Below are 27,847 nucleotides of genomic sequence, written 5' to 3'. Positions count from 1 at the left end.
GTCTCTTTCATTATTATTTCCTTTTTTTTTTTTTGGTTTGAATATCTTTCCAACAAAAGACATGAAAGAAATTAGGTTGAAATTTGAATAACAACAGTAAAAAAAAAGTATTTCTTCTGTAGGAAAATATATTAGAAGGTTACTTGCTCTTTCAGTGGAATGAATGGAAAATAGATGCAAAGCAAGAGGATGTGGAAGCTGCTTGGAACAGATGAAAATCTCATGTTCCACTGTGCAGTAGGAACACGTGGAGTTAATGATAATAGGAAATAAGAAACAAATAAAAGATTCTTGGACAAAACACCTATAAAATGCAAAATATAGGGTGAAAGAGATGTTGCATAATGCGTATAGCTGAAAAAGTGACAAAGAATAAGTCAAAGAGAGCAAGGAAAATGGTTAAGACTAAAAGAGGCATAGAAAACTGAAAGTTATTTGGTGAAAACTAATATATATATATACAGTATATATAAAGTGGATAAAGAGGTCTGATCAAGGAGCTTCCAGTTGAGTGAATAGAACTGAAAGTAAAAATGGTGAAATAATTTGGACTGGAAGGAATATCATACAGTGATTTATATGAGAATAATAGTGATATATTGAAGCGTGGAATTGAAATAAATACTGTAAATGTTAGTGTAGAAGAAAAAAAAACCCCTGAAATTAAAAGACGCTCCTTGGGAGAAAAGCTATGGCAAACCCAGACAGCATATTAACAAGCAGAGACATCACCTTGCCAACAAAAGCATATAGTCAAAGCTATGGTTTTCCCAGTGTATGGCTGTGAGTGTTGGACCATAAGGAAGGCTGAGAGTCGAAGAATTGATGCTTTTGAACTGTGGTTCCGGAGAAGACTCTTAAGAATTCCTTGGACTGCAAGGAGATCAAATCAGTCAATCCCAAAGGAAATCAACCCTGACTGTTCTTTAGAAGGACAGATTCTGAAGATGAAGCTCAAATACTTTGGCCACCTAATGAGAAGGGAGGACTCATTGGAAAAGACCTTGATGTTGAGAAAGTTTGAAGGCAAAAGGAGAAGGGGATGGCAGAGGATGAGATGATTAGATAGTGTCATTGATGCAATGAACAAGGCAAATTCCAGGAAACAGTGGAGGATGGGGAGGGACTGGAGTGCTGTGCTCCATGGGCTCACGAAGAGTCAGACATGACTTAGCAACAACAAAAGAAGAAAAATAATAAAAAGGATATCATAAATGTAAAAATATTAAAAGCTAAGTTGTAGATAGGTAACTGGGGAATTATAAAATCATTTATTACAGCCAAAGTCAGAATTATTATTGAAATATGGAGGTGGTCTGCTATTTGAATGGTTGTGTGACTTGTTTTAAGGTGTTTGAAAGAAGATCAAACACCTTGACAGAAGAATATGATTATTGTTCTTCTGTGCAAAGGTAAACGTAGCAAGAGTGAATGCCAAGACTACAGAGGAATTAGTTGTTAACTTTGTTAAGGAGAATTCCAATGTGTTGATTTAGAGAAAATTTGTGATAAATGAAGATTAAATCTCAAAACAAATACATGAAGGAAGAATAAATGAGTGAAGAGTAGGGAAAAACCAAGAAAGTCTTGGGTTAATGATATCACTAAAAAAGAGAAGTGAGAACTTGTATGGACCTGGTGGAAGAAAGGATGGTTTGCAAGGATAGTAGCTCACGGAGAGGAATGAATAGTGATGACGTCAGACTAGATTCAGCCTGTTTTATTTTCTGTTGATGTATTTCATGATTGTAATCTCTTTGATTTATTATTTCTTATTTGTTTTCTGTGCTTTGCATAGTACCAGGGGATAGAATGATAGGCATGTTTGTATTTTCAGTCAGAACACAACCAACTTGTAAATGTTCTAGCTAAAGCTGGCCTAGTCATGCTTGGAACACAGTGTTTTGTTTATTTTCCATTTGCCCTATGCATGTCCCTGTGCATTATATATTCTAGAGGCATCTAGTATTATGAAAATCAACTGGCCAGCCTTGAAGAAATAAATATCTCTCGTATATATTTCCAAATGAGAGCGGGAATATGCTGCAATTTTGTTTTGCATTAGCCCTTATGCTGAACCTGGGAGTGGGGGGGGGAGGAGGAGGAGGAGGTGGTGGTGGTAGTCAACAAAGATATGTGATACAGAGGCTCCTCTTACACTGAGGAATTTAAGGAATATCATTGTCGCTCATTGACAGATATTTACTAACTAAGTTATTTTATTTTTATTTTTTCAAATCAATTTCTTGAGTTTCTTTCCAGTGTAGTGGTAACTACATGTAGACATCTTCACTGTGAAATGTTAAATGAAGTAAATAAGCCTGAAAAATCATCTCAAATTATTTCTTTATTATATAACTCAGTCAACACTTTCTGGTCAGATCTCGTTCTCTAGGCATTACTAATCAGCTGGTTTAGTTTCAACCACATCCCATCACCATCCAATTGTCTTGCTTTTGTTACAGGTTCTGTTTCCCTGTAAATCAGGGGTGTCAAACTGCCGGCCCGCGGGCCGGATGTGTCATGCCAAAACCACGCCCACCCCATTGCCGGCAATGGAAAAAAAGTTGCAATACGTCACGACATATCACGTGATGTTGCGAGTTTGACACCCCTGCTATAAATTGTGTAGGATTGCTTAACAGGAAGGCATGCTAGTATAGCTTCAGATCTTATCTTTCTGATTTATCTCATCTTCTTATTCTTTATAATCATTTATCTTCCTTCCTTCCTTCCTTCCTTCCTTCCTTCCTTCCTTCCTTCCTTCCTTCCTTCCTTCCTTCCTTCCTTCCTTCCTTCCTTCCTTCCCTTCCTTCCTTCCTTCCTTCCTTCCTTTCTGCCTGCCTGCCTTCCTCTTATTTCTCAATTTCATTGTAAATTGTAAACAATTTATAGATGTAGAGATGAACAATTGCTTTATTTATAGTTCAACCCTCAGCTACAAATATTCTGTTCTATCAGAACTACTTTATTATCCCAAATAGATTTATTATCATTGGATAGAATTTTTGGGTTATTCCTCTTTCCTGACAATATTTAACAAATAGCCCTGCTCAATTTAATCCTGACATGAACTATATTAAATTTCTTATGAATTTCTTTCCCTGGTGACTAGCAAATCTATTCCATATGAGCTATTGGTAAATATTATTGTTAATCCTGAGGTTTCCTCCATTGTTAAAAATCCTTGTGATACATTCTAAATACTTCCATTTTAATGCAAGGTCAATTTAATTAATTAATTAATTCAGAGTGTCTCTTACTAGTTAATGTCTCAATTAATACCAAGGCAGATTTAAGGATAGAACCAAGAGAAATTCAACTACCACCACTAAAGAACCCAAAATGCTACTGGCATTTCAATAGCAAGGTTTGCAAAAACAAGGATGAGAATGGCAATATGAAGTATTTGGGACATTCAGCACTCAATGTTCCTTACCTTTAATATCCACAAAGCTCCCCCCCCCCACACACACACACACCAAAATAAAAAGGGGTTGAAAACCACTGGAATTCCTCTCTAGGAGAAACCTATAACCTGAAAAAAAAATTGCCATTCCATTGATGGTAAAGAATCCTGGCTTAAAAAATTCATTAGCACACAGCAGTGTCTAGTTTTCCTACTTGTATTTTTTTAAAATCTATCATTCTCAGCTTTATTTTGAAACTTACACAGTCTGCAAGTTTGTCCTTTCACCCTGAAAGGACTTTCTATGCTGGCAGCCTCATTAGTGGCTTCATTAGAATTAGTGTGTTGCACTTATAAATGCAATTATTTTCAGAGAGTGAGATACAGCCAAGTAGAGTTAATATATTGAAATACGGCTTTAATAATTTAGATGGAGAAAAAGACAGAAGCCAAAGTTTCCAAGTCTTTGTGTTCTTATTTGAGAAAAGATTTGAAAATTTATGCCCTTGCTGTTCATCCTCCCACCATACTTATAAAGGCTTTTAAAAATATGTAAAATATTCTTCAGTGTGCAGTCCATACAAAAAAATGTACTATATTTTTCAGTACTTTATTTTTCTGCTACTGTTTTTTTATTTAAACATACTGCCATCAAGTGGCAATTTGTATAAATAAACCATAGCTTGTGTCTTACATGGACTTCCAGTTTCAGAAGTGAAATGTATATAGAACTCATGGAAAAAATATACTAAACTGAATTTTTAACACTTTTTATGACACATTTCTTAATTTATTTCCAATTTGGGGTGAACATGTTTTCACAATATGGAAATGCTAGAAATATTTCAAAATAAATGAAAAACACAGGTGGTTGGATCCATGAAAATTAGGCAGGCATAAAGATAGGTAGCCTTTTTCTTCCAACATGGACTCCCAAGTCCATAAAATTAGGTTCAGAGAAGCTAAATGTTTTTGTCATTTGAAAAAAAAAACAGTTTTGGGACATTACCTCATCTGTTTCTAAGTTCAAGTTGTCAAGGCTTATATGTCTGTTTTTAAATATTTAAGTTCTTAACAATTGTGTAAAAGTTGTCAAAGTATATTTTTAAAAAGTTCATTAAAAATGAAAAGAAACATGATGATATTTATTTGTCTAAAAGGGCTGCTTTGTTGGATTTGACCTGGCCCATGCTGTTGGAAATGTAGAATTACATTTACACGAGTGGGGAGTTGACTTCGCTTGCTGGTGTTCCTACAAGGTGAGCATATATTTATCATTCCAGAGAATTAGTATTAATTAATTTCAGTTGCTCTTGCAACTGAAACTCAGAGCCAACATGGAACAGTTGGTTAAATGTCAGAGAGGACAACCCCATTATTTATGTCACACAACTTTCGGTATATTTTACATGTAGGATTTATAATGAATAGTGCAGTCAGATAAAGTGCTTATCAGTAAAAATGGATACAAAAATAGAAATACGGCTGCAAAAATGAGAGTGAGAGAACTTCCTATAAATTAGTATGAAACAAAAATTCTACTGATGCATAGCAGCACTTGAAGGATCCATTTTAAATGTTCTCTCTCAATTAGGGTTGCCAGGTGTCCACTATTTGAGTGGACAGTCCGCTTTTTTCACATTATGTTCACTATTTTTTTTCACAAAATAGTGGACTTTTTTTTTATTCAAAAGCTTTATGATGAAATGGTACGTAATCTAAAGCTGCACAGTCTACTTTTTTTACTACTTAACCCACCCACCCACCCCGCTTGTCCGCTATTTTTTGGAAGCAGACCTGGCAACCCTACTCTCAATGTAAGAAATGGCTAGAAATTTAAGAGACGGTCCCTTTATGGATCATTGCTTTGTCATGGCGAAGGGGCTTGTACAGCTCAAGGAAGCTATGAGCAATGCCATGCAGGACCACCCATGATGGGCAGTTCATAGTGGAGAGCTCTGATAAAACCTGGTCTACTGGAGAAGGAAATGGCAACCCTCTCCAGTATCCTTGCCAAGAAAAACCCATGGACAGTAGGGTTAGGCTAAAATATATGACACTGGAAGATGAGCCCCTGAGGTTGAAAGATGTCCAATATGCTGCTGGGGAAGTGTGAAGGGCAATTAAGAGGATGAGATGGTTAGATAGGGTAACCAGTGCAGTGAGCATGGGTTTGGGTGGATTCCAGGAGATGATGGAGGACAGGGGGGCCTGGTGTGTTGTGGTCCATGGGGTGGTGAGGAGTCAGACACAGTGACTGGACAACAACAACCTATTCCCTGTTCATAGTTATTTGGATCACATTTACATCACAGTATAACAATACTCTCCAAAAAGGGGGGGAGCTTGTTTTGCTTTCTCTGCATCAAGAAATATTTAAATGAGGAATTCCATCTTTCAGTACCTGAATTCTGGAGCTGGGGGTCTAGCTGGTGCTTACATTCATGAGAAACATTCCAAGTCTATGAAACCGGCGTAAGTATACTCCTTGACAATATGCTGTAATATTAATCTTTGCTGAATTCATGTGGTATCTACTTACAAAAATGTTGATAAATGTAATCCACACATTTGCACGGGTTATGATTGGTCCTACGAAGGAGGCGTATTTTTCCTACCTTTTGGGTGAAGAATGGAAGAATTTCTTTAAAAACTGCATTTTTAAAGTGATAAAAGAATTTGTTTCATGAAGTGCCAAAGTCTGTCTGTCTGTCTGTCTCTCCCTCCCTCCCTCTCCCTCTCTTTCTCTCTCTCTTTCTCTTTCTTTTACTCTTTCACACAAAGCATATCTTCCACATGTTTGCAGTCGTAAAAGACTGTACGACAGTCTTTTGAAAACAGAAGCATTTTCTGAAATAGTCACGCAATCGCGAAACATTACACAGTCGCAATATTGTTCTAAGGAATTGCACAGAGAAGAAAGATACGAGTGAAGATCTAGGCTTCCTACTCTGCGAGATCATTCTAAGGGAGTGTAAAACTTTCTGGAATGATTCTGTGACCGTACAATATTAGGTGATGCTCAAGCATTCGGATAAATTCAGATCACTTTTCAGTTGCAGGAAAATCATACCGTTTTGAACATGGGTGAACATGTTGCTCTCTGAGCTTGCTTGTTTTCTCGCAGATGTTTCATTACCCTAATTAGGTAACATCATCAGTGCTAGCACTGATGATGTTACCTAGTTAGGGTAATGAAACGTCTGCAAGAAAACAAGCTCAGAGAGCAACAAGGACTCCTCATTTCAGACCTGAGCTACAAATATTCTCCTTCATTGGTACGTGGGAACCATTTTAATACAGAGAGTCAGAGACAGCCTAATTTTCATAGGCTTAATAGAAGTTCAGCTCTTCTCTGCTGCACATCTTCAGGCTAGGATGGCAATTGGGATCACAGTGATTGCTGTTGTTGATAGTATTTTAAAGCACAGTATCACATGACCGCATTGCTGAACAACAGCAATCCCGGCAGTCAGATTGCCTTTGTAACCCCAAGACGTCTGGGTCATTAAGTGGAAAGCAGTGAGAGTCTCAGGTAAGGAGTGCGGTGTTGCCCCAGGAGCATGGGGGAAGCCTAATGAAAGCAGCATGTGAGTTGGGAGAGAGGCTACTGCCGTGCAGCGCAAGCGCAGGAAAACCAAGGAGGCAAGAGCTTAAGTGTGCACAAGCATAGGAAGGCCAAGGGACGGAGGAGTCGGTGCAAGCATGGGGAGGCTGAGGAAAAGATGGTATGGATGCTTGTGGCTTCAGGGAGGCTGAAGAAAGGATCCATGTGAGTGTAGGGAAGCCTATAAAGGAGGATGTGGTACAGTGCTCAGGAAGACCTGGGGTGGGGGGAAGACTTACTGAGTGATTCCTTCCCTGCCTGCTTCCCAGTTGACTTTTTCTGGGAAGTGAGCAGGGAAAGTTACAAACTGTAACTGCAGGACACTGCAACCATTGTTAAGTTCGATCTGGTTGCCAAGTGCCTGAATTGTGATCACATGGGTACACTCGTTCCTAGCACCATCAGCTTTGAACAGGCACTGAACAAGTGGCCGTTAAGTGAGGACTGCCTGTGTACAGTACATTGCTAATCAGAGTGTTGTTTTCTTACTTACCATGAAGAATCAGCTCGTTATTCATCTGGCTTGAACCAAAGTGCAGTAGATGCCAATGGTTGCAGAAATACTTGATCAGGAAGACCACTTTTTCTATTCTATATAGACTTTGTGGAGGGGGGGAAGGTTCACCAAACAGGAGTTAATATAGCCTTCCATTTTTTCCTTAAATAATCTTTGTTTTAATGGGACCTGATTTGTTAAGATTACAGCTGTGATAACAAACCCGCAATGTAACAATAATTTTAGCTTTTTCCCCATCACGCTGGTGTTCCTGGAAGTGAAGCCCAGAAGCCCCACTTTCTCAAATGTGTGTGATAGAACTGTGGTATATTGTTCATGTTTCAAATTGTAGGGGTGAAATGGATATGGGAAGAAAAGACTTCGGGCAAAGCCACGTAAATTCTTTGTTTCATAGAACACAAGAGAGAAAGACGGTCTGCTGTCTTGAGGTTGTTGTGATCTAGTATGATGGCATTTAAAAAGCCACACACCTGACGTGGTAAATGTGCACACAACCAGGAAATTATAGCTATAGTAAAATATGTGCTAGCATCTCTTGCTTCTCTCAAAGCCTTGTTCCGGGATAACATATCCCATTATTTTCCTTCACTCCTAGTGTCTGTGTGAATGTGAAACATACAGAGAGTAAAAAGGGAGTGAGGCAGAAATAAACATTAGAATGACAAAAAGGGTTAGAGTGTTCCAGTATGTGTCCTTTTCCTCAGTTTATTAACCAAGATATGCTCATACCTGAAATATAATCTCCTAATATTAAGAAAAAACAGGAGACAATTCCTTTTGCACCCCAACATGTGATGTAGGATTGTAGTATTCACATTCTAAACATTCATGACATAAATCATAATGAAACATAATTAATAGGATAACCTCTGAAATTTGCACATACCCTCTCCCTGTGAAATTTATTATTTTGCATGATAAATTCTTCTTACAGCTTTAATGTGAGAGCAGCTATTCAGTCCTACGGTTATGATACTTACAATACTCCGTGGAGAATAGGTTGTAAGGGGTAGCCCTTCTGATTGTATAATCCCAAGAGAATTGGGCAGAAGCAGTAAAAGTTTGTCGCTATATATAGGAAACTAGCTTTCAGCTAGAGAAACAAGGATTTATTTTCCTCATGTTTTCTAAAAGTACAGTAATGCCATTCACGGCATTGTAGGTACAGCATGTGCAATCTTTAAGAATCAAAACTAGGTCATCGATACAGAAAACAAAATATAATGAAATACAAAGGGCTGAATCCAGATTTAATGCTCGGTAGAGTGCTGAGGATGGTAGAGAAAGAAGTGTGAGGGTCTTTTTGCAGATTCCCACTTCCTTATGCTGTTTAATAGCAAATTGAAGGAATGCTTTAGAATCGTGAGGGAGATAATCCTCTACTGCATTAGCAAAAATGATCAATGCTCTGCTCTTTCAGTGTAAGGACTTTTCGCTTTTGATTCTAGATTTACAAAGGGGAATAACCTTTCATTCATTCATATGTCAGAATTCAACCAATAAAGTACAATTGTTCACATACAGAACAACATTAACGGTGCCATCAATGTTATATAGCCTGCATTCTCAATATATCAGAGAGAATTACAGCACAAAAGTCAACTATAGGAAAAAAACAAACAAAGTTAAAATGGTTTATACTCGCAGTCTTCCAAATTAGCCTATTTAATGTTTATTTATGGATAAAAGATTGGTCTTCAGATTTGGCATATTAGTTCCTAATGTTCAAGATTCTTATTATCTGTTTCTTTTTATTTTCCGCCAATATCACTGGGTCACCGGTAAGGCATTGAGACAAAATTGAATTTGTCTATGTCATAGTATTCCATTTTGTAGCTGATTTAAATGCAGAACATTTTGCTTTATGTTGTATAATCAAATAGAGTAGAATTTAACTGCTGTAGAAGCTGCCTGTGATATGCTGCTTCTGGAAAGTCTTTAATCCTCATTTGAATCAAGGATGACACCCAGTGGCCAGACAGCTTCATTCCAATGTATAAATGAAAAACATAATTTCATTTATTTTTCTTTTAGTGATCTCTTCAAGAAATAATTAAATACCTCTCCTCATGAACTCTCTATTGTCATTTAAATTGTTTAATTGCTTTTTTCACATTGTGGCCTACATGAGGGTAACATTTCCCATTGACCATAGAGATTTTTTTTTAATATCCCTCTTTCATGTTATTGATATTTCAGAAAAGTAATTCATCTCAAATTTATTAAATTACAACATGTACAATCAGTGTAGCCATATGAATCCCTATTCTTCTCACTAATAAACGGCACTAAAACTTACGAAGTTTTATCAAGATAAATTAGGATCCATTCTCAGTCCCTAATATATCATCTGTCCTGCTTTTGAAAATTGTTAACACTAGTTTCACATTATTCCAAAAGTAAAATCATAAATAGCAATAGTACTTAGACTTATATACTGCTTCATAGTGCTTTAAAGCCCTCTCTAAGCAGTTTACAACATCAGCATATTGCCCCCAATAATCTAGATCCTCATTTTACTGACCTTGGAAGGATAGAAGACTGTAAATGTTCTGAATATTAATATATTTAAAACCTTGAATTTGTTTTACAACTCTATGGATCACTTCTGAGATAATGGGGGATACTGTGTTAGAGTCTTCATAGGAATGTGAATTTCAGTTGGTAGGTGTAAATACGAGGGCAATTCAAAAATAAACCTCCGTTTGGATATCAATGACAGACACTCATATATATATACCGAACTTTTTATTATACACATTAGAAAACTGCAACATTACATTACTTTTTGACATAATTGCCATTCAAATTGAAGCACTTGTCATAACGTCTTACAAGGTTTAAAATTCCTTAGTAGTAGTCATTTGGCGCCAAATCTGGGCTATGCGGGGGGGGTGATCAAAAACATCCCAACAGAACTGCTTCAAAAGTTCTTGGGTGCATCTAGCAGTGTGTGGGCAAGCATTATCGTGAACCAACACCACACTGGACGTTAGCATGCCCCGACGCTTGTTATGGACGGTTTGTCGGAGTTTTTGTAACCTTTCACAGTAGACTTCTGAATTGATGGTTGAACAAGCTCCATGAACTTCACTAGCAGTACTCCTTTGGCATCTTCACATTTGGCGGGATTTTCTATTGCACCACTTCCGATGTGGCATTGATTCACAATAGTGCTCACCTGCACACTGCTAGATGCACCCAAGAACTTTTGAAGCAGTTCCGTTGGGATGTTTTGGTCACACACACACCCCAATAGTCCAGATTTGGTGCCAAGTGACTGCTACTAAGGAATTTCAAACCTTGTAAGACGTTATGACAAGTGCCTCAATTTGAATGGCAATTATGTCAAAAAGTAATGTAATGTTATAGTTTTCTAATGTGTATAATAAAAGTTCGGTATACTTGAGTGTCTGTCATTGATAACCAAATGGTGATTTATTTCCAAATTGCCCTTATATTTACACCTACCAACTGAAATTCACATTCCTATGAAGACTCTAACAGAGTATCCCCCATTATCTCAGAAGTGATCCATAAAGTTGTAAAACAAATTCAAGATTTTAAAGATTGTAAAACAAATTCAAGGTTCACTGTCAGGAAATTTCTCCTTATTTCCAGGATGAATCTCTCTTTGATCAGTTTCCATCCGTAATTCCTTGTCTGGCCTTCAGGTGCTTTGGAAAATAGGTTAACCCTCTCCTCTCTGTGACAGCCCCTGAAATATTGGAATACTACTATCATAACTCCCCTGGTCCTTCTCTTCACTAGGCTAGCCATGCCCAGTTCCTGTAACCGTTCTTCATATGATTTAGCCTTTAATCGTCTTTGTTGCTCTTCTCTGCACTTTTTCCTAGAGTATCAACATCTTTTTTATAGTGTGGAGACCAAAATTGATTTCAGTATTCTAGGTGTAGTCTTACTAAGGCTTTATAGAGTTGTATTAGTATCTCATGTGATTTTGATTGAATCCCTGTGTTAATGCAATTTAGGATTGCATTAGCTTTTTGGGCTGCCGCTGCACACTGTTGGCTCATATTTAATTGATTGTCCACTAAGACTCCAATATCCCTCTCACAGTTGTTGCTATTAAGCCTGGTTTCACCAATCTATATGTGTACTTTTGATTTTTCTTGCCTAAGTGTAAGACTTTACTTTTCTCTATGTTGAATTTAATTTTGTTAGATAGGGCCCAGTGTTCAAGGCTGTCAAGATCCCTCTGGATCTTGAGCCTATTATCTAGGGCAGGGGTAGGAAACCTTGGTTCTTTTATGCTGACTCAGGAATTCTGGGAGTTGAAGTCCACAGGTCATAAAAGAGCCACGGTTCCATACCCCTGATCTAGGATGTTGGCTATTCCTGCCAGCTTAGTGTCATCTACAGATCTGGTAAGTTCCCCTTCTATTCCCTCCCTTATGAAGAAGTTGAAGAGTACTGGGCCTAGGACAGAACCTTGTGACACCCCATTGTTTACTTCCCTCCATGTAGATGTAATACCATTAAGGCCTACTCTTTGAGTGTGGTTTGTCAGCCAGTTAAAAATCCATCTGATGGTGATGCTGTCTATCCCACTTTTTTTAAGCTTTCCAAGAAGTAGGTTGTAGTCTACTTTGTTGAATGCTTTGCTGAAGTCCAAGTATACCATGTCCACAGCATTCTGCAGGTCCACCAATTTAGTCACCTGATCAGAGAATGAAATAAAATTGGTTTGGCATAATCTGTTTTTAACAAACTTGTGCTTGCTTCTAGTTACAACTTTGTTTGTTTTTAGATGTTCGCAGATCTGTTTTTTTATTATCTTTTCCAGTATCTTCCCAGGTATTGATGTTAGGCTGATTGGTCTATAGTTTCCTGGCTCTGTTTTTTTTCTCCTTTTTTGAAGATGGGAATTACATCAGCTCTTTTCCAATCCTTGTCTTTGAGTTTATCAGAGAGATCTTTGTGCAGCCATGGTGGTTTCTTGTTAGATTTCTTGATTTTCTATTTCAATGGTATTATGCTGGATTGGGCTCTTATGATCATATTTTTCAGAGTTTCCCAAACTGTTTGAGTTGTTTTCCCTTTTAGGATTTTCATCCAATGAATTTTTCCCAAGTTCTCTAGGAGTTTGTTAAAATCAGCTCTTTTAAAATCTAAGACTCTGATATCACTATGTTCTATTGCAGACATGTCAAACACAAGGCCCGGGGGCCAGATGCTGCCCGCGAAGTGGTTTCATGTGGCCCGCAAAGCCATCCTGGAAACAGTGAGGGAACGGCCCCCATTGCCTTGGCCCTGGCCCAGGCTGGCCAGGAGCTAATGTACAATTTTGTGGTGGCACCACCATCCAGCGCCCCCTCCCCCCCGCATGGCCTGAGAGGAACAGTGAGGATCCTCCATGGACCATGCCTTGGCACTTGCCCTGGTCCCACCCCCTTCTGTCAGAGACCCTCAGATCTGTCCCACTCTTGCCCAGGCCCCCACAAGCCCCCTTGACGCGAATGATGTAGAGCTGGCCACGCCCACCCAGTAAGCCACACACACCCGCCCCCCCCGAGGGCAACCGCAATGCTTATGCGGCCCTCAATGAAATTGATTTGACACCCCTATTCTATTGCATGTGTTTGAATTATATTGAATTCCAATATGACATGGCCACTCTCGCCCGAGGTTCCTGCTGTTTCAACTCCCTCTATCACTTCTTCTCTGTGAGAATTAAGTCCAGTATGACTGTCCCTCTAGTTCCCTCCTCTATCTTTTGGTCAGCTTTGTTCGTTTATCTTGTGAATACTTTTTATATTCTTTTGGTATCCACCATTTGATGATCAGGAGAAGTAGCTAATTATTTAACAGTTCAGGGAGAAACGTCCAGATAAACTGAGCTTGAATTTTTTTTTTTTAACACTTGCTTCTCTTTCCCAAGTTCAAAGAAAACCTTTACAGGCATATTGCTACAAATCCCTGTCTCTCAGGAGTCAAAAGTACCTGGAACAAATGATAACGATTGCTTGCACATGGTGGCATTACATGTAGTAAATAATAATAAAGTTGAAAGGGACCTTGGAGGTCATCTAGACCAACCCCCTGCTCAGGCAGGAAACCCTATACCATTTCGGACAAATGGCTGTCCAGTCTCTTCTTTAAAACTTCTAGTGTTGGAGCATTCACTGCTTCTGGAGGCAGGTTGTTCCACTGGTTAATTGTTCTAACTGTCAGGAAGTTTCTCCTTAGTTCTAGGTTGCTTCTCTCCTTGATTAGTTTCCATCTGTTGTTTCTTGTCCTGCCTTCAGGTGCCTTGGAAAATAGCTTGACTCCCTCTTCTTTGTGGCAGCCCCTGAGATATTGGAATACTGCTATCATGCCCCCCCTCGTCCTTCTCTTCATTAAACTAGATACACCCAATTCCAGCAACCATTCCTTATATGTTTTAGCCTCCAGTCCCCTAATCATCATTGTTGCTCTTCTCTGCACTCTTTCTAGAGTCTCAGCATCTTTTTTACATCGTGGTGACCAAAACTGGATGCAGTATTCCAAGTGTGGCCTTACCAAGGCATTGTAAAGTGGTATTAACACTTCACGTGATCTTGATTCTATCCCTCCTGTTATGTAGAACAAGTTGTTATGTATAGTGACTATTTATCAGGATGCATCAAAGTTAACAATGGGTCCTTGGGAAAGACTGAATAGGTGGATAAAAATGCCAAATCCAGTCTAAACATCTGCTTGACTGTATGAATAGCCATGATAATATTTTATTAAAATTATGTGGTCTGACTCCTGATGATTTACAACTGTTAAAATATTTTAAAAACAAAACAAAGGACAACGGTGGCAGAGAGGAAAGGAAGTAGGGGTATCAATAATCCTCTCCAAAGGTCTGGATGAAGAGACAAGTTTTTAAGACCCTTTGAAATCCCAGTAGTGTAGGAGCTGTTCAAATTTTGGAGGAAACCTCATTCCAGAAGGCAGATTTTTACTATAGGAAGGTATGTTTTCCAGAATCCCAAGATTAGTTTTAAAGGATGAAAAGGTGATCAATGTATGTAAAGTCACCAAAAGATTAACCAAACTTTTTGGGTAGAACGTCTATGGCTGACCCCAAGGTTTTAGCAGTTAGAACTGAAGAAGCTTCTTGGAGGAGAAGCAAAATGTTTTCAAAGAAAAAAAAAACCCAAGCAAGTCCAATTGCCTTTTGGAAAAGTACCCTTGGGACTGTTTTGATAGAGGATTAAAACAAAACAACACTCATCCTAGAATTTAACATGAAATGTTTTATTATAGAAACTGAGCTCTAACTGATCAAGAAGGGACATAGATGAGAAAACATTTATATAATGTGAAGGGTTGCTCTAAATAAGAGGCCTGTGCAAATCAGTCCTGATTTGATTTGAGCTGAGTTTCAACACCAACCTGATTTAATTCAAGCTGCTTTATTCCAGTTCTTAAAACATGTCCACAGGCTAATAATGTGCAAGCATCCAAAGGCCCGCAGCTGCTTCATTTTTGGCAGAACGCGATGAAAACAGCAGAGATAGTTGTTTTAGAGGACTTTAGCCCTGCTAAGTGTCATCTGGTTAATTCTCACTGCAGTACATTTTTTCAAGCGGAAATGAGGGGGGGGGAACTGCGTAGATGTGCTAAACCAGTTGTATTCCAACCTCAAAATAAACATTTCTCAAGAGTTTTAAAAGTAAGTCCTAAGTTATCTACTTGCCCTTCTGGGAAACAGGTTTGGCATGGCATTGAAACGTAATCGTTCATTTGTGTCCTTGGGGACACAGAGCTTTGTTGCCTTGGTCACTTGATACAGGCGGATGCCGAGAGCACTGTCAAAGCTATTTGGCAAAGGTGGTCCTTCCCAAGGAAGATCACCCCTGTCTCCCTAGTAGAGCACATTGATAAACTGTGGCTCCCTCTGACCGGACTTGGAGAAGTACCCTTGACCTTTCCTTTGAGGAATAGTGTGGCTGTGATCAGCTGAGAGGCACTTGTGTCACACTAGGACAGGGGTAGGCAACCTTGGCTCTTTTATGACTCGTGGACTTCAACTCCCAGAATTCCTGAGCCAGCCATGCTGGCTCAGGAATTCTGGGAGTTGAAGTCCACGAGTCATAAAAGAGCAAGGCTGCCTACCCCTGCACTCAGAGGTTTGGCAAGCTCGAGCTTTCTCTGGAAAGGAGCTATTTGTAACCAACTTGGATAGAATATCAATCTTGGCAGGGCATATTAGTCAAGCTCTTATGGACATGGACACGGAGGGTGGTGGCTTGCTAGCCGTTGACCGTGTTAGGAGAAACAGCCTGATACAGTGGGATGCAGGGTCACAAAGATAAGCTGACCGGAGAAAAAGGGCAGCTTAAAGAAAGTGGAATTTGTAACTTCGCCATCCAACTATCGTTAAGCCTCACACAAATTTGCCCGTATGTCAAGAGGCTTCCATTTGCAGAGATCAAAAGTAAAAGACAGCATATTGTATCGATCAGCCTTGTATCCGTACTTCGGGTGCTGATAGCTGAACTCCCATAAAGGTACTCCTCGGCTTATGACCACAATCGATCCCAAAATTTCGGTTGCTAAGCAAGACTGTTGTTAAGTGTGGTTTGCCCCATTTTATGACCTGTCTTGCCACAGTTGTTAAGTGAATCACTGCAGTTGTTAAGTTAATAATGCGGTTAAGTGACTCTGCCTTCCCCATTGACTTTTCTTGTCAGAGGGTCACAAAAGATGGGTCACATGACCTTGGAGCACTGCAACCGTCATAAATATGAGTTAGTTGCCAAGCGCCTGAGTTCTGATCCCATGACCATGGGGATGCTGCAACAGTTGTTATAAGTGTGAAGAACAGTCATAAGTCACATTTTTCACTGCCGCTGTAACTGCTGTAAACGGTCACTAAATGAACTGTCGTAAGTCAAGGACTACCTGTGTATTGTGAGGGAATGGAGGGAGCACATTCCAGGCTAGCAAAAGGCAGGGCAGCTTGGTGTGGGAGTAAAAGGGTGACCATGGCTCTTTCCTAATAGTTCTGAGACTATATGTTTTATAGTGCAAGTAGTCTGTTTTAATTTGGCAAGATTTCCGACTGTAGGCAAGGAATAATAAAGGAAACTGCTTAGAAGAATCTCAACCTGTCTTTCTAGGTTTTTGGAGCTTGACACGTTGTGTGGACAGGATCCACCCGTTCCATTAGAATAAAAGAGAGAGCAACTGGCCTGTGGCTGACCACCCTGAAGGAGTTAATGTGGGAAAGTGAATGAAGCCCGAAGCAGTGTTAGCCCTGACATCCCAGAAGAGCTGTGTTAAGCAGGGAATTTAATGAGCTGATAAAACTCCAGTAGTTTTACAAGTTGCTGATTACCTTTTGAGACCCTGGTGTCTTCATTATTAGTTGGGCTTGCTGTCTTAAGTTTTAGATCGCTTCTCATCAGTTAAGTGCACACAATGTAAAGGGGGGAAAAGCATAAATGCCTCCATTGCTTTGAACGTTTGAAAATTGGATAGTACCTGATCACAGATAAAACAATAAGTATCTTTATAAAAGACTGGGAACCTCATGTGGACTCTTTGCTGAAAATGGAAAAAAAATGAATTGGTGATTTATGGAGTTGCTGATGGAAAAGGGTTGAATATGGGAAGAAGGGAATCATGTAATGTAATCTTAAAGAGGAAGGAGAGATAATAAATTTGTAACTGATATAAAGAAGATCAGAAGTCACTTCTTTATATTTCTCCTCTTGTTCTCCTTAATTTTCCTTAACATATTTTCACCTAAAATTTCTAATAAAAATTGTTCTTATAGGATTCTTATTGATTTTTTTTAAAAAGATAAAGACTGATAGAAACTAGCATAAAATAAAGAAAAAGAAGAAAAAGCAAAAAGTGCCAGAAAAGAAAAAACATTTAAGAAAAATTAGAAAGAAAGGAAAAAAAGAAAGTGACTTCTGATATTCTTCACAAATTTATGACTACAGTTATATTTTAACTTTCTTCACTATAGTTACCTCATAATACTCTTTGTCCCATAATCTATTCTGTCTAATCATCAAACCCATAAATTACAAGTTCATTTTTTTCATGTTATGCAAAAAGACCATTAGAGGTTTCTAGTCACCAATAAGTGTAGAAAATTCCTCTAATCAAAGAAGTGAAATATTCATCTCAACAAGATCTATCAATTTCACCAACCATTCCCTCATAGTGGGTAGTTTGAATCTTTCCATCTCTGTGCATGTAATAATCTTGTTGCAGTAATAATTTATTGAAATAATCTTCCATGATTTTTTTTTATCTCTTTATCCATTAGCTCTAATAAGATGAGTACTGGCTTCAGTTGAATATTAACCTCTAAAATCCTTAGTATCAAAATATGTATTTGAATCCAAAATGTTTTAGCTTTTTTACATGTCCACCAAGCATGATAAAATATTATTTCACGTTGTTCGCATTTCCAACATACATTTGAAGTACCTTTATACATTCTGTAGAATTTCTCTGATGTCATATATCAACAAGGTGTTATTTTATAAAAAAAATATCTTTAAGATCAATTTGCAATGTAAATTTCAACCCTTTTAACCACCTGTTTTTCTATTGGTCCATCTGTATAATATAACCAACATTCTTAGCCTACTATATGGTATATTCTTTAACCTGTTCTTCCTCCATTTCAAATTTCAACACATGTTTATGCATTTTAACAATCATATGTTCCCTATCAGTACAGTATAATATGGAGTAAATTAAATTCTTTCTAAGTTTGCTCCATACCATAAAACTTTTTGTCCATTTTAATCTTTCTGATAACTGTAAATGGGAAAACCATTGGCAACTATATCCTTCTGCTATTAATTGCTCTTTTGATAAGTTAGTAGCGTGGTTGCAAAAGGTGATCACAAGATCCTGGGACACTGCAATCATCATATATACATGCCAGTTGCCTAGTATCTGAATTTTAATCAATGACAACAGGGATGTTGCAATGGTCGTAAGTGTGAAAAACAGTCATAAGTCACTTTTTTCAGTACCATTGTAACTTTGTATGGTCACTAAATAGATAGTTGTAAGTTGAGGACTACCTGTAAATCAAATAAATCTATAGCAACCCTTTCACACAGAAGTAGCTAGGCCATGAAATAATTTATGTTTGTCCTCTCTGTTCTTGCCCTCTCTTGTTCTCTGTCCTCTCTCTCCACTGCAGTACCTTAAGGGAAATTGAAGGAGGATTTGATTCAGCATAGAATAGCCAACCTTTATATGGATTAGGAAGCATATTCCTAAAACTGTTTTTGATAAATACAACAATTTCTCTTTTTGCCTCCACTTAAAAGACGAGCCAGAGCTGCAATGCCTGGTTTCTTTTCAAAACAGTAACAAAGAATTTTGCATGTAACATCCATAAAATATACAAAATGAGATGAAAAGTTTTATTTCAGAGTGAACAGCAAAATAACTTTTTTTCAGATTTCTTCTTATCATTAGCAAACAGCAATTATTTCTAAAAAAAAAAAGGGGGGAGCAGATATAAAATTAGCAGAGACAACCAAATTCTAACCGCATTTACAAACTCGGCTAACAAGAAGCAGAGCTTATTTCAGACTGCAGCTATAGTAAGATTTTGCATAAAGGAAGCAAATTTGTTTGCTGATCGGCTAGCCATTTCTTACGCATTGTGGTAAAATAATGTTAAAATGCTCATCAAGGGTTTTTTTTTCACATTTTACTCCAGCTTCTTAAAGCACCCTTGACTACATTCCAGAATAAGCCCATTTTTGCTGCCAAATAAAGAAGGAAAGCATAGTAAGTGCCTCTAACTCATTTCAAAACCAAAAGTTAAAGCTTCCCTTGAGAAGAGGCAGTTTAGGAATAAACCCTTTGGCTAATTAGGTTTAATGGGACATTGTCTTGGGAGATGTGATTTATTAGGCCAGTCCAGGCACACAATAGGCCTGCAGGGTTCAGTTTGTGGATTCTCTAACTAAATGGCAAATATCCAAGCAGTTTTTTAGAATATATCATTAAGGATCATTAAGAGAATGAAGGACAAACTACATGTTACACTCACAGGTCTGTAAAAGTTTGGACCTGAAAAGCATACTTAGGAGGTTGAGATATTGAGTGAAGACATAGGGAGAAAGGAATACCATATATCTTTTTGTTACATTAAACCATGAAGACACTAGTTTTCAAGTTTTTATCATTTTATTTCTTTGCATATAACATATACCGTACTTTCTTTATGAAAGCTGACCTTCCCTTTTTTTCAGATGGTTTGGCTGTTTTCTAAAAGTCTGTTACATTAATCAGAATAGTTGTAGTGGATTATATATTTCATGGTTACCACATCAAACACTATTTAAAGATTAAAAAATTGGCACATGGAATCTATACTACTTTGGGATCATTTTCTGAGAGATTTGATCAGTTCTCTTATAGAAAAGAGGTATAACATACAACACTTCTGAAAATTAGTATACTCTTATCTCCATATGGAGAGGAAATATCTTTGGACATTGATCCATCATTGAGGTCTTTCTCCTCACTGTCATTTTATGCTCCTGCTTTCTTTGGGGAAAGATAAGAAAAAAAACACAGAAATGCCTTAAAGTAGTCAAAGTGTTGATTGTTTACTTGTTAAAGTGGATTCACTACCAGGGCCCTTTCTTAAGTACCTATATGCTTTCCTCTAAGGTTAACACAGGATGTTTAATCATGCAATGAGTCATCAAACAAATAGTTTTTTTATGCTGGAGACAATTAACCACTAATAGAAGCAAATAAACCTCTTTATGTCCTCAACGTGTAAACTTTCCATCAGCTCAATATAACTACTGAGCAACAGCCCCTCTTTTTATTAAATGCATAGGCAATAACTCTCTGAGCGTATAACCCCTTTGTGAAGTTATTACAGAATATGTAAGAATGTATGACAGGGAAAGTGTTTAAAGGAAGCCGCAAATTATCAAGAGAATTGAATGGGTTAGTGTAATGCTCTAAAGCACACTAAAGCAGGAAGGCAAAATCGTTTTAAAATATCTATTTTTAAACCGGTGTGGTCTTTTTCAGGATAGTTTAAAAAGTATGGCTAGCTATGTGATTACATATCAAAGAGAAAATGAGGGTATTCAGCAGACAATGGTTGTAAGAGGCAAAATGTTAATAAGCAATTAGTGACTTACTGCAGCATCACTATGGACAAATTTCTGAGATGTGCTTGCTCAGTATTAGGCTTTCTTCCCTATACAATCCTTGAGGCTTTTCCAGTTGCACCTGTCCTAACCCAACTGTTAAGTCATATTTCCCCTCCCCATTCCAACACCAACTAAGGACAGTACATACAATCTATTACACCTGTCACCTATTACCTTGAAGGGAAATCAGGTGACTAGTAATGACTGGAAATAGAGGCAGAAGAGTTCATGTTGTTCAAGTTTGGTCATTTTATCTTGACTTGAAGATGGATGGAAAACATTGTAACTCAGCTGTGTGGAAAGGTTCTTAGAATTATTCCTATTTGACTTGGAAATGGGGTGTTCTGAATAATTTCTTAAACTTGTAAGCTTTGTGAACTTTGGGAAATCAATTAAGCCCGAGATTGAATGATGCCTATAGCGCAAAGCATAATTTTCAAAGTAGTTTGTACTAAAGAAATAAATTGCCCCATATATCATTCTTGGAGGTCAGAGCTAATATCTCTTCTAAACCATAAACCACGTGGATTAGTCCCAAAAGGCAACCGTGCTTTCTTTAATACATAAACAGCATTTTGAAGTTTCCACAAAACTGACCACATGTTGTGCCATAACAATACTGTACAATTTAGGAGTCGTTGGGTCTGCATAAAATTCGGTTTTGCTTAGTTTCTGTTATGAAATAGGATTTTACATTAGAGGTTTTGTATTTCAGTTGGAGTGGTTTGTTTGTGGCTTGGTTTTATTTATGACCTCACCATACATACTTGGCTGTTCTGCATTTTCATATATTTATATAAAGAATTTCCATGTAGCAAACAAAAGAGTTTAGGGCAATTATTTATCACTGTAAGATATTCATAGGAAAAGAAACTGAAGGGAAAAAACAAGTACAGACACCCATTCTAATTTTATCTTATAATGATCAGGTAGGGCAAATAAACTGGATGCTTTCTCTTCTTCCTCATCTACTGGGAAATCTGTTGCTATGTAAATTGATGGAGGGCCAGAAAGCTTTGGTTTTGCAAATGGAAGTAACCGAATAAGAGAGTTGGAAGGGACCTTGGAGGACTTCTAGTCCAACCCCCTACTCAAACAGGAGACCCTATACCATTTCAGACAAAAGGCTGTTCAATCTTTCTTGAAAACCTCCAGCGATTGGACTATTTCTTCCTAATTTTCAGCAATGGGAAATAGTTTGAATGCTGAATACGATCTGGAAACTCTTTTGTTGTATGTGTATAGATGTTTTTCCAAGAGTTACTAAGCTCTTAAACCCAAAGTCATTTGTAAGAAAGTAAACTGATCAGTCTTGTCCTCTGAAACTTTAACTGCTTACCTGGTAGAAAGAAGTATTGGTTTGCACATTCCACAGCTGAAGGTTATGTAGCATTATTCCTTCATCAGATCTCTGCCAAAAAACATACTCCTTGAAGGCTCAATCAACAAATGAAGAAAGATAAAGTGAGGAAGTGTTAAGATCTGCTTGAAAGTAGAAACTGTATCCCAGAAAGAGCTTTAAAAGCATATGCATTGTCTCATTTTATTACTTTTCAAAGTGTAATCATATTTTCAAACAACCCCCCCCCCGGCAAGATATTGTCTTATGGACACAATAACAGAGCCACTGTGATGACTCTGTTCAAATAGATTTAAAATAATAAGCATGAATGATATCATCCAAACATGCATACTTTGGTTCCCAGTTGGAGGTTAAATTTTCCAAGGAAAACAGAGAGATGGAACTGTTATTTACTCCAAAGTATTTTTGGCTATCTTCTTCTTTTCTCCTTTCTAATGGAAATGAACCTCATAAATCCAGCTGATAGAAATAATGTATGAGTCCTCTGCAATGATAGGCAATCACAAGTTGATTTAGCAGCCTTAATTCAACTTCATTAGCCTTGCGGGAGGAGTTTTGGTAAGAGCTCTTCTTCAGATTTAATTTAGACTTCAACTCTTTTTGTGGGCAGCTCGTGCTTTTCCTCTGCCTGTTCTCGGTGAATGAAATTACCTCTCTCTTCACAAATGCCAGAGGCTTCCAAGAATTCTACAAGCCCTGATTGGATTCTCAGCATAATAGCCATTTCTTTTTCACATACTCCGAGCACAAAAAACTTGTATCTTGTTATAAAAGTGAACTCAATCTCCTTTTGTTTTGACCTGAAGGGGTAATACAGAGGGACATGTTCAGAAATTGGTGAATTCCCAACTGAATGGAATATAAAAGACTAACAAGGAAAAAAAAATCAATCTTTAAGAAAGACACATGCAGAGTCCTTGTCTTCAAACCTCTATCAGTAGTAAATCAACCTTGGATCACCTTATGTTGGTTTTCTTGCTTTTTGTTTCATAAATACAATGAATGTGAGTTAACAAAATTTTAATGGGAAAAATAATTAATATAAAAAAAGGATGAAATGGTGGAAAGAATTTGGTGGGGGAAAAATAACTACTTAAACTGTGATATTTTCATATAACACAGATAAGGTTGGTCTAATGGTTAAGGCACTAGGCTAGAGGAGAATCCCACCTTAGACATGAAAGCCGGCTGGATGACTTTGAGTCGGTCACTCTCTCTCAGCCCAATTCATTTTACAGGGCTGTTGTAGTGAGGAAAATGGGAGGAGGAAGGAGTATTAGATATGTTCACTGCCTTGAGTTATTTATAAAAATAATAAAGGTGGGATAAGAAAAAAAAATCCTACTCAAAATTGTGACATTTCCATATAACACAGCCAAGGTAGCCTAGTTATGCTTGTCATAATTTAATGTAAAGTTTTAGGGTTATTCTGTGTATCTCCATGTCTCCTTAAATTTTGCTCCTTGGCTTATAGCAGGGGTCCCCAACCACCGATCCATGAACTGGTACCGGTCCGCGGCATGCCAGCAACCGGTCTGCACAAACAAGCAAAGCCCCATCTGCTGCGGGATGCAGGCAGCACACAAAACCACGCCCCCTTCGGTCCGCGGAAAAACCTCTCTCCATGTAACCGGTCCCTCATGCCCAAAAGTTTGGGGACCTCTGGCTTATAGGATAGATTGGTCAAAATGAAAGAGCCCACAAAAAGAAGTCTTAACTTCATCAACCATGTTTAATAGTATATGAAAGAAGACTATAGCAGTTCTCTCTATCTGCATTTCCATTATTTTGAAGTTTTTCACAAAAGCAGACTAATAATAAACTTGGAACTTTTCATAGGACTGTAGGATATGTACTATGATAACAATGTGCTAGCAATTCCATCCCTTAATAGAGTAGGATTGATAATTAGGCAACATTTGCACTTAGCTGAAAAGGGCAAGGGAAGAATATAGTGTGGATGAAAAGACTTGTAGCTTAGCAATAAGAAATGAAATGAAACTTGACATTTAAATTCTTACGATACATAGTCCTTATAAACACATGACTAATTATTAGCCACAAGATGCCTAACAGCGTCTACTATTTTAATGCTAAATGCTCCATTCAAAGGAGTATGTACGACACAGATATTTTCACAGGTTATTTTTTTTCCTTATGGTATTAGAATAGTTGTGCAATGTGGATTAAAATTAGGAAACAGATTGTGTTAAAAGGGAGAAGAGAAAAAAATATTTCTAACTATACACACTACAATTGAAATGGAAAGATGGTGAGGAATGGCCAGCCACTTAAAATCTTATGGTGATACTCTTTACAGAAAGATCTGTCTGACTTGGAAAACACCACACAATTCCCTATGTCTTTCACTTTTTTAAAAAAGAGAGAAACGTGTGTGGAAGAGATGTGCCTTCTTCCCTCTGTAGAACACAAATTTACCCCATGATTTTTCAGATTATAAATTATAAATGCTCAGTGCGCTCATCTGTTATTCAGCAGGCTGGGCCAAAGGATGTAGGGGGCGGGGAAGGGGGGGGTCTCCCTTCCTTTCTGTTCTTTAAACTGGATCTCCTTTGATGTCTATACCACTTATACACAGCAATCATTACATCCCACACTCCAGCATCATTAATGCAACTACAAACGAAACAAGTCAAGTTTTGAATACCCAATGTTTTATTCTAATCACACAGATGTGAAGGGAAAACTGAACTAAGTAAAAATAAAAATACTTATGGATGGGATTGCTCCTTAGAGTAACTCTGCTTGAAAGCAAAGGGAGCCAGATATTGCCCTTGTGGCCATGAGCTTCATTCTTCAAAATATTCTGTTTTCTCATCTCTTGATTTGCAAAAGGGACCATACTTGGAAGGTAAAAACTAGGCCTCTGAAATATGCTTTACAATTTCTCTGTATGTGTCTTCTCTGTCTTGATATTGGACAAGGAACTGTGTAACTATCCTCAGGGATTACCTATAGTCATTGCATTACCATTCATTTTTATGATTTATATCCTGCCTTTCTGGCAAATATATAGGTCTTTTTTTTCTTATATAATAATGGCCCTTAACCCTCATTCTTTGCAGTTTAACAGGGCAGCTCCCTAAAGGTTCAAATTTCAATTATCCAAATTTAAAAAAACCCATACTTAAATTGCCTAGAATAAAAAAGCAATATAAAATTGGTCTGCGAAAATAAAAACAAACATAAAGCCACACCAATGTACAGAGGATTGAGAAGCTGAAGAAATGCAGAATTGTGAGCCCTCACAATTGGAAGTAATAAAAAAATGTTGAATAGTGTTACAGAACTTCAAGACAGGACAGATATTTCATTCACAATCTAGGGGAAAGGAAGAGTTAGTTCATCGGTCAATATCAATGGCTATTATAAATCTGGCAAAATGTGTAAACTTATGTTTAGGAATACAAATCTGACTCAAAAGAAAGCTCGACTTTACAACCTTGAGTCAAAAATGAACCTGATTTTCATCACTGCAGTCCCTAAATTCCCTCATAACTTTCTAAATCTATATATTTGCATGGAAAAGTAGCAAAAGTAGATACAGTATATAGAGAAAAGATGGAAAGTAGCTTTCTCCTTAGCCTTTTTTCTATGTCCTGGTGCATTAGTTTTATTTGAGACTTGCAAGTACTGAATGCATAATGCAGTTTACTTAATGTTAGGCCCCACATGTTGTCTCTGGTATGAAAGGAAGTTATTAATATGCAGAACCTTGAGGAGTAGAAAATTGTCTGGTGTCCAGTAGCACACTTAATGTGCCCCCCACATTGTGGTCTGCAGGCCCCAAGAATGAGACTATACATTTAATTTTCTTTAGGGCTTATACTCCTCTAGTTTTTGCTTATTTTCTGTTAGAAATCCCATTGCTGAATCTTGTAGCGTAATCAGAGTAGATTCTGAAGTAAGGAGTAAGGAATGTGAAAGCTTCAGTGGCTTATCTCTTCTCCAAGGCAAGATGAACCTTGGTCAACCTCCCATTCAAGCTGATGTTGAATTCTCACCATACCAGTGGCTCACAACTTTTCCGGTAAACTTTACCGTAGCTTTGTCCTGTATAATTTTAATGTTTCTTGTTTTATATATTTATAAAACCCTATAGCAAGTCTTTAATACCTAGGCTATTTTGATTCTTAACAGGCTGTCATTTGTCAGAAGCAGTATCAAGGCTAATTTTATGTTTTCCCTTACCCCCGTGCAAAACCAATACTCTTTTAGAGTTCAAATTTTGCAGCCCTTTCCTAACTCATCAATATTTATACAGGCCATTAGGATAGAGGTAAACTGGGCCCAAGTGAACAACTAAGGATAACTGGCTATAACATTGGAAAGTTATGTCTAAGAAGTTCAAATGCAGCACTTTCCATATTTAGACCAAGTTAGGGGCAGAATTTTCCATGAAGGATAATAAGGGTTGCCATAAAATATAACTCCTGAAACTTGCTGTTCATAATTTAGTTTTCAAGTTTCCCGAAGGCTGTTAACTGTATTGTTTTTGAGAAAACTGTCCCAAAGATTATGAAATGTATTCAGGTCCTACACTCTTTATGGAAGAAAATGTAAAACAATGATCTATTACTTGCCTTTTTTTTCTTTCTTTCAACAAGGATAGCAAACTGGATACCGGCCCTAGTCCAGTGATACGCAAATTCAGGCAGAACTTTTAGAGGAAAAGAGTCCCTTTTTTAATATTAATAATATTAATATTATTATTAATAAATTAATATTTTATTAGTTTTCTAATTTTACATTTAGGTATGTAAAAAGCAAGGTGGTGGCTGGGTTAATCAATAGTTCAATAACATACAAAAATCTTTAGTACAAATCTCAAGTTGCAACATCAAATATTTCCTCTCTTTTTCCCTTAATATCAACTATCTCATATTTAAGCTAATACAGTTCTTATTATATCAACTAAGTAAAAACATCATTATTACATTTATCAATAAATTTTAGCTTAATTACTTTTACATTCAATCTTTATAGGCAATCAATGTCCTGTTATTGGCTTTTCCCCATTTTTTAACTTCCCATCAATATTCAAATTTAATATTTGATATTTATAATTTCCAGGCTTTAGGTAACCAAAGTTTCCCTTAGCTCAATTCATAACAGATCTAATATTCTAACATCTTATCTATTTGAGTATAGTCTTGTTCTATTTTCTAAAAGTTATCTATTTCCCACCATATTAAATCATCTAATTAATAATACAGTATCCCCTTCAATAAATCAAAACTATTATATATATTGTCTGGGTTAATAAATCAAACATATTCATATTTTTTCTTTGGGGTCTAATTTTTAAATATTAAACAAATAGAATCCTTATTTTCAACTAATTTCCAAATATTTTAAATTTAATGACCAAAATTACCCTTATCTCAACTTCTCCCTTTAACGTATAATTAATAATATGAAATCCTATCTAATAAATCAAAACCCCAATTTTCTTCAGCCTTATTCTGGCTTTCTTCCTTTGCTAACTAGCTTTCCATGTCAGTACTTTTAAATCATCAAATAGATCTCCCTCTATTATTATATATATTATTTGAAATAGGAAAGACCATTTAGTTGCCATTTTTTTGGGAAGGACTAGCCCATTTGTGTTCATTAGATCGTCTCCCTATTATTCCAATTCCCCATGATTGTCCTGATATGTTTATCTTCCATTCAATCTGTTCTTCTTCTTTCTCCTCAAATTTCTTCTGATTTATATAGAAAGTCTTTTCCATTTTCAGTGCTGTTGCTCTCTTTTCTGGAT

The 27,847-nt window shown here is 37.3% G+C and overlaps 1 protein-coding gene across 1 annotated transcript in view; it reads left to right on the top strand.

The window, feature by feature from the left end:
• The window catches only part of KYNU (kynureninase), a 100,471-nt gene that overhangs the window by 62,529 nt on the left and 10,095 nt on the right, over positions 1–27,847 (top strand). Inside the window, exons 8-9 of the mRNA XM_015818826.2 lie at positions 4,570–4,668; positions 5,811–5,884. Coding sequence (XP_015674312.2) covers positions 4,570–4,668; positions 5,811–5,884 — 173 coding nt within the window. The remainder of the gene's footprint in view (positions 1–4,569; positions 4,669–5,810; positions 5,885–27,847) is intronic.

This window comes from Protobothrops mucrosquamatus, unplaced genomic scaffold, assembly GCF_001527695.2.
Source record: "Protobothrops mucrosquamatus isolate PMUCROS unplaced genomic scaffold, P.Mucros_1.0 scaffold800, whole genome shotgun sequence".
Lineage (NCBI taxonomy): Eukaryota > Metazoa > Chordata > Lepidosauria > Squamata > Viperidae > Protobothrops > Protobothrops mucrosquamatus.
The sequence above is the reverse complement of the archived record's forward strand: the minus strand, read 5'-3'. Positions and strand labels throughout refer to the sequence as shown.